The sequence below is a fragment of the Orycteropus afer genome, unplaced genomic scaffold (assembly GCF_000298275.1).
Source record: "Orycteropus afer afer isolate SDZICR_OR568_19922 unplaced genomic scaffold, OryAfe1.0 scaffold00082, whole genome shotgun sequence".
Taxonomy (NCBI): Eukaryota; Metazoa; Chordata; class Mammalia; order Tubulidentata; family Orycteropodidae; genus Orycteropus; species Orycteropus afer.
The window spans coordinates 10,425,972-10,437,957 of record NW_006921669.1 but is presented as its reverse complement, the minus strand read 5'-3'; the positions used below and the strand labels follow the sequence as shown (position 1 = coordinate 10,437,957).

Genomic DNA, 11,986 nt, shown 5'->3' with positions numbered 1-11,986 from the left:
TTTGTCCTTCTGTGATTGACTTATTTCACTCAGCATAATGTCCTCCAAGTTCATCCACATTATGTGGTATTTTTCAGATTCTACATTTTTCTTTAGTGTTGCATAGTTCTTTCCTGTCTTTTTAATGACCTTTTGCTTTCTTCATGTATTATGTCCTTGATGTCATCCCACAACTCACATGATCTTCTGTTACTGGTGCTCAATGCATCAGATCTGTTCTTCCAATGTTCTCTAAATTCAGATGGGATATAATCCATGTCATATTTTGGCTCTCATGGAGTTGTTTTAATTTTCTTCAGCTTCAGCATAAACTGGCATATGACTAATTGATGGTCTGTTCCACAGTCTTCCCCTCGCCTTGCTCTGACAAGAGCATGATACTGAGCTTCTCCTTCATCTCTTTCCACAAATGTAGTCAACTTAATGCCTGTGTGCTATATCTGGTGAGGTCACATGTATAGTTTAAAGGAGGTATTTGCAAAGAATAAGTCCTTGGTTGTGAAAATTCCATCATGTGATTGCTGGCATCATTTCTGTCACCAAGGCCAAATTTTATAACTACTGATCCTTCTTTGTTTCCAGCTTTCACATTCCAGTTACCAGTAATTAGCAGTACTTCTTGATTGCATGTTTGGTCAATTTCAGATTGCAGAAGTTGATAAAAATCTTCAATGTCTTCATCTTTGGCTTTAGTGATTGTTGCATAAATTTGAATAATAGTAGTATTAACTGATGTTCCTTATAGGTATATGGATATTATCCTATCAGTGATAGCATCGTACTTCAGGATAGATCTTGAAATGTCCTTTTTGACAATTAATGCAATGCCATTCCTCTTTAATTCATCATTCCTGGCATAGTAGACCATATAACTGTCCAATTCAAAATGGCCAATACCAGTCCATTTCAGTTCACTAATGCCTAGATATCGATCTTTATGCATTCCACTTCATTTTTGACAACTTTTAATTTTCCTCAATTCATATTCTGTACATTTATGTTCAGATTATTGACAAATGTTTGTAGCTGTTTCTTCTCACTTTGAGTCATGCCACATCAGCAAATGAAGGTCCTGAAAGGAAGGAAGGTCCTCCAACCATGTCATTAAGGTTGACTCTACTTTGAGGAGATGGCTCTTCCCAGTTGTATTCCGAGTGCCTTCTAACCTGAGGGGCTCATCTCCGGCCACTCTATCAGACAATGTTTCCTTGCCATTCATGACATTTTCTGTGGCCAGTTTTTTCAGACGTCCATGTCCATGTCCTTCTTCCTAGTCTGTCTTAGTCTGGAAGCTCCATTGAAACCTGTTCACCATGGGTGACCCTACTGGTATTTGAGATACTGGTGGCATAGCTTCCAGGATCACAGCAACACACAATTCACCACAATACAACACACTGACAGATGGGTGGTGGCAAAATGTGGTACATCCATACAGTGGAGTGGTATTCATTCAGGTGTAAAGGTTAATGAAGTTCTGATACACACTACCTCGTGGATGACCCTTTGAAAACATGTTAAGTAAAATAAGTCAAATACAAAAGGACAAATATGGTATGACACCGCTTATATGAAATATCTAGAGTAGGTAAATCCATTAAGACAAAAGATAGGAAGATGGGGGAGGGGCAGTGGGGCAATAGAGGGGATAACAGTGATGCCACATTTATTGTAATTATTTGACAATGACCTAGAAGTTCAAACAAATGGAATAAAACATGAAGAAGACAAAAAGAATAACATCCAGGCTAAATTTGCCTTCCCAGAATTTCTTTAGCAAGAGCCATTGAAAAACCAGTAGTATTTAATGCAGGGACATGATAAGGGACTAGCACACTTGTTTCTCTCTCTCTCTCTCTCTTTCTTTTTTTCTGAAAAGATACCTGTATTCTCTTAAATAATACCTTGCACCAGTTATTCATGATTTTTATTGATATTTCCAATCAATGTCATTCTTAAGCCAGTGCTCAAAATTTGCATTCACTCTTTCCCTTTTCTGAAATGATGTAATAATAAAATAATATTAACTTTTAAAATAATAATAAAATAATATTCACTCTTTCCCTTTTCTATTAGGAATTGGGAGCTCTGGTGGCATAGTGCCTAAGGCATTTGACTGCTAACCAGAAGGTTGGTGGTTCAAACCCACCAGCCACTCCTCAGAAGGAAGGTTGGGCAATCTACTTCTGAAGGGATACCGCCTCAGAAACCCAAGGAGGGGGTCACTATGAGTTGGATCCAACTCGATGACAGTGGGTTTGTTTTTATTAGGAATTACCAACTATGGAATTATAGATTTAAGAAATAGCACTGCATATTTCATTATAATTATGAAAATAATTAAAGAATGCTCATTGTAAAAAGGAAAATACAGAGGAGAGTGAAGGAGAAAATGTCAATAATCCATAGCCCAACTCTCCAGATGTAAGCACTAGGAACACTTCCATCTGTGTCCTTCCTGTTGTCCATACACACTCACTAAACTCCTCTATGAGTGACCATGTCCAGTCCTGCCAGACATTCCTGTGAGGTCATTCTTAGGCTTGGCAAACCCTTCCATGCCTGTGGATGAGAAGCAAGGAAATGACTGGCAGAGGCAATGGATTGGATAGATATAAAGGCATTTCTGTCTCAAGTTGATCTTTCTCTCAGCACTGCTTCCTGAGTCACTGGATTCTAACTTCTTTTGGGACACAACTTGCCCCCACTTCCTTTATAAGCCTAGGATCCACTATGGTGTCAAGAATATTCAATGCAAAGTACTGCCATGGAGTCAGATCCAATTCACAGGGACCCCTCCTTGGGTTTCTGAGGCATTATCCCTATGGAAGTAGATTGCCCCATCTTCCTTCTGAAGAGTGGCTGTGGGTTTGAACCACCAGCTTTCTGGTTAGCAGTCAAATGCCTTAGGCACTACACCACCAGAACTCCCCTCAGGAATACAGTGGTTGCTTAATAGATACTCCTCAACCTCCTCACTCTGTGTGCAGGGTGCCTGTTCCTTAGAAGGCCTTTCTCAACCAAAGTCAGGGGCTCCCCTCTATTCTACAAGATATAGTTCTCATCCCAAAATTATAATGGGGTTTTACTTGGTCAAGTCAGTAAGGAATTCAGGACAAGGAAAATATGCATGCACTTGACCCAGAGGAGCTTACCAAAACCTTTTTTTCTGTTTGTGGACCAAATATATCCTGTGGCTCACTGATCACCTATTACTTCTACAAAATGTATAAAAACAGAAGGCTTCTTGGCATCGGTAGGCATTGCCTAGTATGAGCCATCTAGGAGAAGACATTTGGTTCATATTAAGTAAGAATGCATTGTTGTTTTCGCCAGTGGAGAACTAATCAGAAAAACAATGAATACTGGAAGACACAGGCAGGCAGGACCACCCAGCACTTCTCTGAGAACTTTGGGGATCCACAGACAATACTCTAGGAGCTATTGGCTTAGAGAATTTCCATTGTTTGTTTCCAATTCCTTCCTAATTTGGAAGGCTTTATTGAAATCAGTTGAGAGCCTGGTGAGCAGGGGCCTCATTTTATGTAACAGGATGTGGGATGGCCCATAAGGAGAGCCTCTAAGCTTCCCTGTGTTCCTCTCAGGAAGCCATTTGCTTCTTAGGAAGTGGACTCAAAGTCTTGAAAGGATTGTTAAGATATATAAAACCAGTTCTATCTATTTATGAAGATTAATGGACATTTTCAAGAAAATGCAAGGGATTTGGCAACTCATGAATTCTGAGTTAATTCTCACCTACTTCATGTCATCCATACCGTGTGTGCAGGGCAAAAAAATAAAAAAAATACCCTAAGTGCAGCTCAAGGAGTTCTGTTATAATTTTTTAAGTAAATGTGTAAATTATTTTATGTGTTTAAGATAAATTGCCAGGAAAATGCACTGCTTAACAATTTCCCACTCAGCAAACACAATGTTTGTAATTATCCACGGTGCATCCATCGTCAGAAGAGCATTTGTTTCTTTTTAGGCCACAGAAAAGTCCTTGTCACCCCTTGAGAGGAAACATTTTGTATTTACTCTTTTAGGAACTGTCATGACCCCCAACTACATCGACTCCAACAGCCTCAGTGTGGCCCCGTGGTGCGACTGCAACAACAGTGGGAACGACCTCGAAGAGTGCATAAAATTTTTGAATTTCTTCAAGGACAATACATGTCTTAGTGAGTTTTTTTTGTTAACAATTTATCTAATTTTTTGTTGTTTTTGTTGAGAATATGGACAGCAGAACATAAACCAATTCAACAGTTTCCATGTATGATTCAGTGACCCTGATTACATTTTTTGAATTGTGAGATCATTCTCCCCCTCTTTTTCCAAATTGTTTCTCCTCCATTATAAATTATAAATTCATTGCCCCCTACATTTCCTGTCTGACCCTTCAAGTGGCTGTTGTCAATTTGATCCCATATATAGATAGTTCTTAAAAGAACATAATGGCCCAGGCAGATATTCTTTACTTAATTAAGCAGAACTATTGAGCTCTGGTGGAGTAGTGCCCAAGGCACTTGACTGCTAACCAGAAAGCTGGAGGTTCAAACCCACCAGCCACTCCTCGGAAGGAAGACTGGGCAATCTATTTCTGTAGAGATGCCACATTGGAAACCTAGGGAGGGGTCGCTATGAGTCGGATCCGACTTGACGGCAGTGAATTTGGTTTGTTTTTGGTATTGTTTGGTGTTAAGTCTTTAGGGGAGATTTTTGATTTAAGGTTTAATATTTAAAGATTATCTCAGGGCAGTAGTTTTGGGGGTTCATCCAACCTCTATAGCTCCAGAAAGTCTGAATGCCATAAGAATTTGGAATTCTGATCTGCGTTTGCTCTCTTTTGATCAGGATTCTTCTACAGAATCTTGGATGACAATGTTCAGTAATGGTAGCTGGGCACCATCCAGTTCTTCTGGTCTCATGGCAAAGGAGGCAGTTGTTCATGGAAGCAATTAGTCACATGTTCCATATCTTCCTTCTATTCTTTACTCTTCTTCTTCCTCTCTTTCTTCTTTAGTGTTTTTTAAAAAAAAAAAAAAAACAGAAAAACATAAAGGTTTCCTCTGCAAATTTGAGCTGATCCTTCTTGTTTCTTGGGTCTGCTTACTCTGTTGATCTCCCTCAACCCTTTTTCCTGAGCATGGAGGGTGACTCCAGCTCCTTTTTGGCCACACTGAGTAATGCAGCAGGGAACAGAGCAAGTGATGAACTGGGTGCTGCCAAGACTGTCAAAGGCCTGGGAGAGCAAGAGATTCAAATAACTGAGGGTACATTATGTGGGAAAGAACACTTCTACTCACAGATCAAATTTTGATCTTGGCAGCCAGAGCAGCATCTGTTCCAAAGGTTCTTAAAACCTGGGAGGAATATGTAATGTGAGAAGCTCAGACAAATTAGATGGGGATAGACCTCTAAGGACTCCCTGAGAAAAATTAGAATGTTAACATCAATACCCCCTTGGATATTCAGGGTTGGCTCAGAGTTAGAATCAGAGATTCTTTAGTGGGATAAACTAGTAGACACAGGATGTTGGTTATCTCGGGAGATGTGATGGGCACTGAAGGGGTTGGAAACAACATCAATTATTATTGCAGAGCCCTTTAAGCAATTTGGAAACATTTTTCCCAAAGGGAGAGGGATGGAGAGAAAGATACAAGTGTAAGCAATGAGTATTCATCACATAAACTCTGAAGGCCCTGTGTCAAGTCTGCCTTACAGCTCCAGTGGCTCTAGGTGATGACCCAGCTCAGATACTTCAGTGTCTGCACTCACGTTGTGCAGCAGTTATCACCTACTGAGTGTCTTCTGCATGTTCCAACTCACTCCATGGAGAGTGTGATATATACGTTACCACTTTATTGGGATCTGCCCAAGAATCCTAGGGGATGTAGGTATGATCATCTCCACCTTACAGTTGAGAAAACAGCTGAATAGACCATGTATACCATAGTTAGGATCCAAAGTCCAGGCTCCTTCTATTACAGCACCTGTCTCCTGAGGGCTTTTGTTCCATGTCTGCCACTCAAGGAGCCATTGGACAAGAGCATATGCCTGGACACCAGGAGCCAGCTATGACTTCCTCATGGGAGGTGTGGACTAGGTTTCTAGGAATGAAGATTCAGCCACCCTTTGAAAGCATGTCCTCCAGGAGTTTCCCCGTGGTGCTCTGCTATAAGGTGGCTGATTTTTAAAGGATCAGCTGATAATCTATCATATACACATGGGAAAGCCCTTAAGTGTTACTTCTAAGTTCTCTTCATTATTTCCTGGTTGAAAAGAAAAAGCTACATCATTTGCTCACTGGGTGCTTGAGAAAATGTGACTTTAATCGATTGCTCAGGTCACCTTAAAAATAAAGCAAGCTTTTTGGAATTTAAGTGTGAAGTTCAAACCCACAAAACTAGCCTCAAGTATGGAGGCATTCACCAAGACTGAATTGTACCAAGGAATCATACCTTGGATCTCTTGTTTGGTCTTGATTTAAAAACAGGCAGTCTGTGGGTTATAAAAAAGATCCATTCATATGTCAGACAAGGGTCAGTGAACAGAAGTATATTCTAGACCAAGGATAGATTCAGCTGAGGCTAATCTTGCACAGGCACCGGTGATACAAAATATCTGCAGTCCTTACAGAAACAATAGAAGACAGACAGAGTAATCCCTCACAGACAACCAGACACTATGGGAGAGAGATCCAGTAGATCTACTGTCTCAGGACCATACTACTGGGGGGGGCACCAGACTCAATTGGCACAACAAAATACATAAAAGCATTGCTCCACATCCTTCATTGGTGAGTAGTGACTGGGGTCTTAAACGCTTTCAAGTGGCCATCTAAGATGCAGCTAACGGTCTCCTAGTGTCAGAAGTGAAGAAGAATGCAAAAAAAAGGGGGGGGGGCATTTAGAAGCAATCAGCCCTAGGACATGATGGCCCTTGAGACCAGAAGAACTAGATGGTGCCTACCTACCAATGCCAACCATTCAGGAAAGGATCAAATCTGGAGATCCTGGGTAGAGTGGGAGGGAAAACATGGAACAAAATCCAAAAACTCAATAATGACCAGAATTATTGGTCAGATGAAATCGGGTGAGACTACCAATACTATGGCCCTGGAATACATTCTCCGCCTGGAATAAAATTCACCCCCAGGGGCAGGCTCTCAGCCTAATAGTTAACAAGATGTACATGCAGACCTCTCAACCGAGGATGACGCACCCACATACTCTATGGGAATACATCCCTTAGAGCAATAGACCATGGAACACCAGAGGACCAACATTCAAATTGAGGAAGTGCAGGACAAACAGGAGTGCATAAACATGAGGGATACAGGGGGAGGGTTACGGGGGAGGGTTACAGAGCAGGGAGGGGAGGAGACTGGGTTAGGGTTGGACATGGCAAATGGGGGAATGAAACTAAATGTACGCGTTACGTTGAATGCAAAACAAGTTCTTAAAATAAAAATTAAAAAATAATGTAAGCTTTTTGGACATTTAAGTGTGAAGTTAAATCCATAAAACTAGTCTCAAGTATGGAGACATTCACCAAGACTGAATTATACCAAGGAATCGTACCTTGGATCTCTTGTTTGGTCTTGATTTAAATACAGTCAGTCTGTGGGTTACAAAAAAGATCCATTCATATGTCTTTAAGAATTTGTAGGTAAGTCAGAACAGGTGCATACTGTTCTTCTTTAACCTTACTAGTGCAAGAAAAGGCTCAAGGCAATCTCAAGGATTTAAAAGCTGCATGGGCAGCAAATGAAGATGATGAATTTGTTGTCAGTAGTGGTTGGTCCAGTTGTTTCAGAGTGAGGACAAATTTACATAACATTAAGGTGCAAGTGGGAGTTGTCCATACAAAGTAAAGTATTATAATGAAATGTGCAAAGACCTGGAGTTAGAAAACCAGAAAGGAAGAGTATTCTCAACATTTCTCAAGCTGAAAGAACTGAAGAAAAAATTCAAGTCTTGAGTTATCACATTGACGGATTCTATGGGCAAGACATTGAACGATGCAGGAGGCATCACATGAAGCTGGAAGGAATACACAGACTCACTGTACCCAAAAGAATTGGTCAGCATTCTACCATTTCATGAAGTAGCATATCATATGATCAAGAACTGATGGTATTGAAGGAAGAGTTTTAAGCTGCACTGAAGACATTGACAAAAAACAAGAATCCAGGAATTGATGGGATACCAAACTGAGATGTTTTAACAAACTCATGGAATGCTGGCAGCATTCATGCATCTATGCCAAGAAATTTGGAATTGACTAGAAAAGATCCATATTTGTGCCCACTCCAAAGAAACATGATCCAACAGAATGCAGAAATTACTGAACAATATCATTAAAATCACATGCAAGTGAAGTTTTGCTGAAGACAATTCAAAAATGGTTGCAGCAGTACATTGAAGGAAGCAGCCAGAAATTCAAGCTGGATTCAGAAGAGGATGTGGAATGAGGGATATCATGACTGATGTCAGATGGATCTTGGCTAAAAGCAGAGAATACCACAAAGATTTTTACCTGTGTTTTATTGACTATGCAAAGGCATTCGACTATTGTGGTAGTTAAGGTTGTTGTCAACTTGGCTGGGCCTAGTTGAGTGGCTGGGCAGCTTAAGGTAGCTATTCCTCATGATGAGACTGGCAATCAGCTCCACGGTAGAATCTGCCATGAGCAGCTGACTAGCTGCTTTAGGGATGTAGTCCACTTCCCGTATATGAAGAGAAGCTTTGGGATTGGTCTCTAGCTTTTTGGTATGCTTGAACCCTGCATGGAGCCAAGTTGTTGTTCAATGGCCTTCCATGCCCTTCCTATCTTGGGACTTCTTCTGGACTTGAATTAATGGCCTGCCATGTTGTTTGCTAACATTGGGACTGTGCCTTTTTACTTGTCAACCTTAGGCTTGTCAGCCTCAGCAGCCAGCAGCTGTCTGAGCGAAGAAAAGCCTCAAGCTTCAGTGGGCTGGGAGCAGGAGGCAGAGCTGAAGTCCAAGGTTGAGGGGTTTTTACCCAGCCCCTAGAGCCTGGCACTTTGAACTCAGATTTAAGGCTTCTAAAACTGGAAGAGAATAAACTTCTGTTTGTTCAAGCCATTCCATTTGTGGTATATCCCTGTCAGAGCAGCGCTAGGGAACCAAAACAACTATATAGGTTATGACAAATAATGAATAACATTGCACAGAATGGGAATCGCAGAACACTTCACTGTGGTCCTGTGGAATCTGTACATAGACCAAGAGATAGTCATTCAAACAGAACAAGGGGATACTGTGTGGTTTAAAATCAGGAAAGATGTGCATCCGTGTTATATCCTTTCACTGTATGTATTCAGTCTGTATGCTGAGCAATCCAAGATGCTGGACTATATGAAGAACACAGCATCAGGATTGGAGGAAGGCTCATTAACAACCTGCAATATTCAGATGACAAAAACTTGCCAGCTGAAATTGAGGAGAACTTGAAGCACTTACTGATGAAGAGCAAAGGCTACAGCCTTCAGTATGATTACACCTCAATTTAAAGAAAACAAAACTGGACCAATAAGCAGGAGCTCTGGTGGCGTAGTGCCTAAGGCATGTGACTGCTAACCAGAAGTCTGGCAGTTCAATCCCACCAGCCACTCCTCGGAAGGAAGGTTGGACAATCTACTTCCGTAGTGATACTGCCCCAGAAACCCAAGGAGGGGTCACTGTGAGTTGGTTCCAACTCGACAGCAGTGAGTTTAGAGGACCAATAAGCAATGTTATGATAAATGGAGAAAAAATTAAAGTTGTCAAAGATTTCCTTTACTTAGATCCACAATCAATGCCCATAGAATTAATAGTCAACTTATTGCATTGGGCACATCTTCTGTAAAAGACCTATATAAAGTGTTAAAAAGCAAAGATATCACCTTGAGGACTACAATGTGCCTGACCCAAGACAGGGTATTTTCTTTTTCATTTTTTAGTGCCCAAACCCAGGAACAAAAAGCCATGGTATTTGCAGTGGCCTCATATGCATATGAAAGCTGAATAAGGAAGACTAAAGAAGAATTAATGCATTTGAATGATGGCACTGGTGAAGAATATTGAACATAGCATGTACTGCCAGAAGAATAAACACTGTCTTAGAAGAAGTGCACCCAGAATGCTTCTTGGAAGGATGGTGATACCTCATCTCACATACCTTGGACATGTTATCAGGAGGGGACCATTCCCTAGAGAAAGACACCCTACTTGGCGAAGTAGAGGGTCAGCTACAAAGAGGATATGACCCTCAACAATATGAATTGACACAATGGCTGAAATGAGATCAAACAGCAATGATTGTGAGGGTCGTGCAGGACCAGGAGGGTCATGATGACCTGGAACCAGCTCACAGCAGTTCACAACAAGAGCTGTCTGAAAGTCGGGCTTTGTACTTCATAACAAAAGAACTGTCTGAAAGTCAGGCATTTGTCATCCTGGGACTGCCTGTATATATAAATATGGATACCATAAGACCTGCAAAAGCCAGAAGCTGTGTAAGGCAGGAACTTGTTAGAGAAGGAAAATTCAAATCTTTTCCAGTAGTAGAGAGTGATGGAAATATGGTTTAATTGCACTCTCGCAAAAGCAGAAAACTTGTTAAGACTTGGAAAAATGAGACAGTACCCTCGAATTCCAGGTCTCAGAGGTTTCACTGTATAAATATTATATATATGACCACCCCCCTTTTTTACCTCCTACACACTGTGGCAGAATATAACTTTTAATGAAGATAAGGCATTGACGATGGATGTCAATGTGAGAAAAGATCATACTCCTACTGGCTGGCAAACGTCTCTCTCAGAGAAATTAAAGTTGCCCCTGCTTAATAACATTTTGGTGAAGGAGAGAATAGTCTGGTATCTTATTGCTAATGACTTTTCAATAAAAATAAATGCATTTGGTCTGCAACAGGGGCCAGAGCCTGCCAGAATTTTTCGCAGTCATTCCACTTATACGTTCATTAGAAGGGGCACAGTCCACCAAAGACACAGGGCTGTCAATGCAGTCTCTTGCAAAAGGCCCTGGGGTAGGAGAAATTGGAATTTTTACATTCCAACCCAAATGCAATAACCCAATTTCTACTCCCTTCAGACGAAGCCAAACCTCTCCTAAATTCTCCTATCATCAACACGACGTCAGCCAACTGTGTTTACTTCTGGTTATTGGGAAAGAAACAGTATTTTTAAGACGTGCATGTGGCAGATCTAAACAGGAGAGGAGGTGGAGGTGAGATGCCAGCCGCTGTCACTCAAGTCTTTGTTCAGATGTCACTTTCACCAGAATGCTGCCCCTGACCACTTTATCTAAATGGCCATTCTCCATTTTCATTCTGTATTCCGTGTCTATCCTCACTTTCTTTTTCTCCAAGGCACTTATCACCACCTACTGTATTTTCTCACAGAGACCCCCACTGGGTTTCTGAGATGGTAAATCTTTATGAAAGTAGATTGCTGCATCTTCCTTCTGCCAAGCAGCTGGTGGGTTTGAACCACCAACCTTCTGGTTAGCAGTCAAGTGCCCTAGGCACGATGCTACCAAGATTACAACCTTGAAAACTCTATGGGGCAGTTCTGGTCTTCCTCATGGGGTCACTAGAGTCAAAGTCAACTGGATGGCACCTAACATCAACAATGTATTATCTAATAAACTTATTTGATTCCCCAACCAAAATGTGAACTCCATGAGGTCAGGACTGTTGTCATTGCTTGCTGCTGTTGTCAATCAGCACACAGAGCAGTAACTAGTACTTAAATGATATTCTGTTGACACTTGAATGAATGAATGAATGAACAGGTGAACAAATGAACTCCCAAAGTGGCAGATGCACTGGAGAAGCTCAGGTAGTTTGAGTAAGTGGCCAGGATCCCTTGAAGCTACATGTCTTAATAAGGAAAGCGAAGATGTGCTTTTGTTTGTTTGTTTTGTTTTCTGTTTTTTTTTTTTTTTTTTGGACTG

The 11,986-nt window shown here is 41.1% G+C and overlaps 1 protein-coding gene across 1 annotated transcript in view; it reads left to right on the top strand.

Moving 5' to 3' along the window:
• The window catches only part of GFRA1 (GDNF family receptor alpha 1), a 265,032-nt gene that overhangs the window by 207,584 nt on the left and 45,462 nt on the right, over positions 1 to 11,986 (top strand). Inside the window, exon 7 of the mRNA XM_007941595.2 lies at positions 4,047 to 4,181. Coding sequence (XP_007939786.1) covers positions 4,047 to 4,181 — 135 coding nt within the window. The remainder of the gene's footprint in view (positions 1 to 4,046; positions 4,182 to 11,986) is intronic.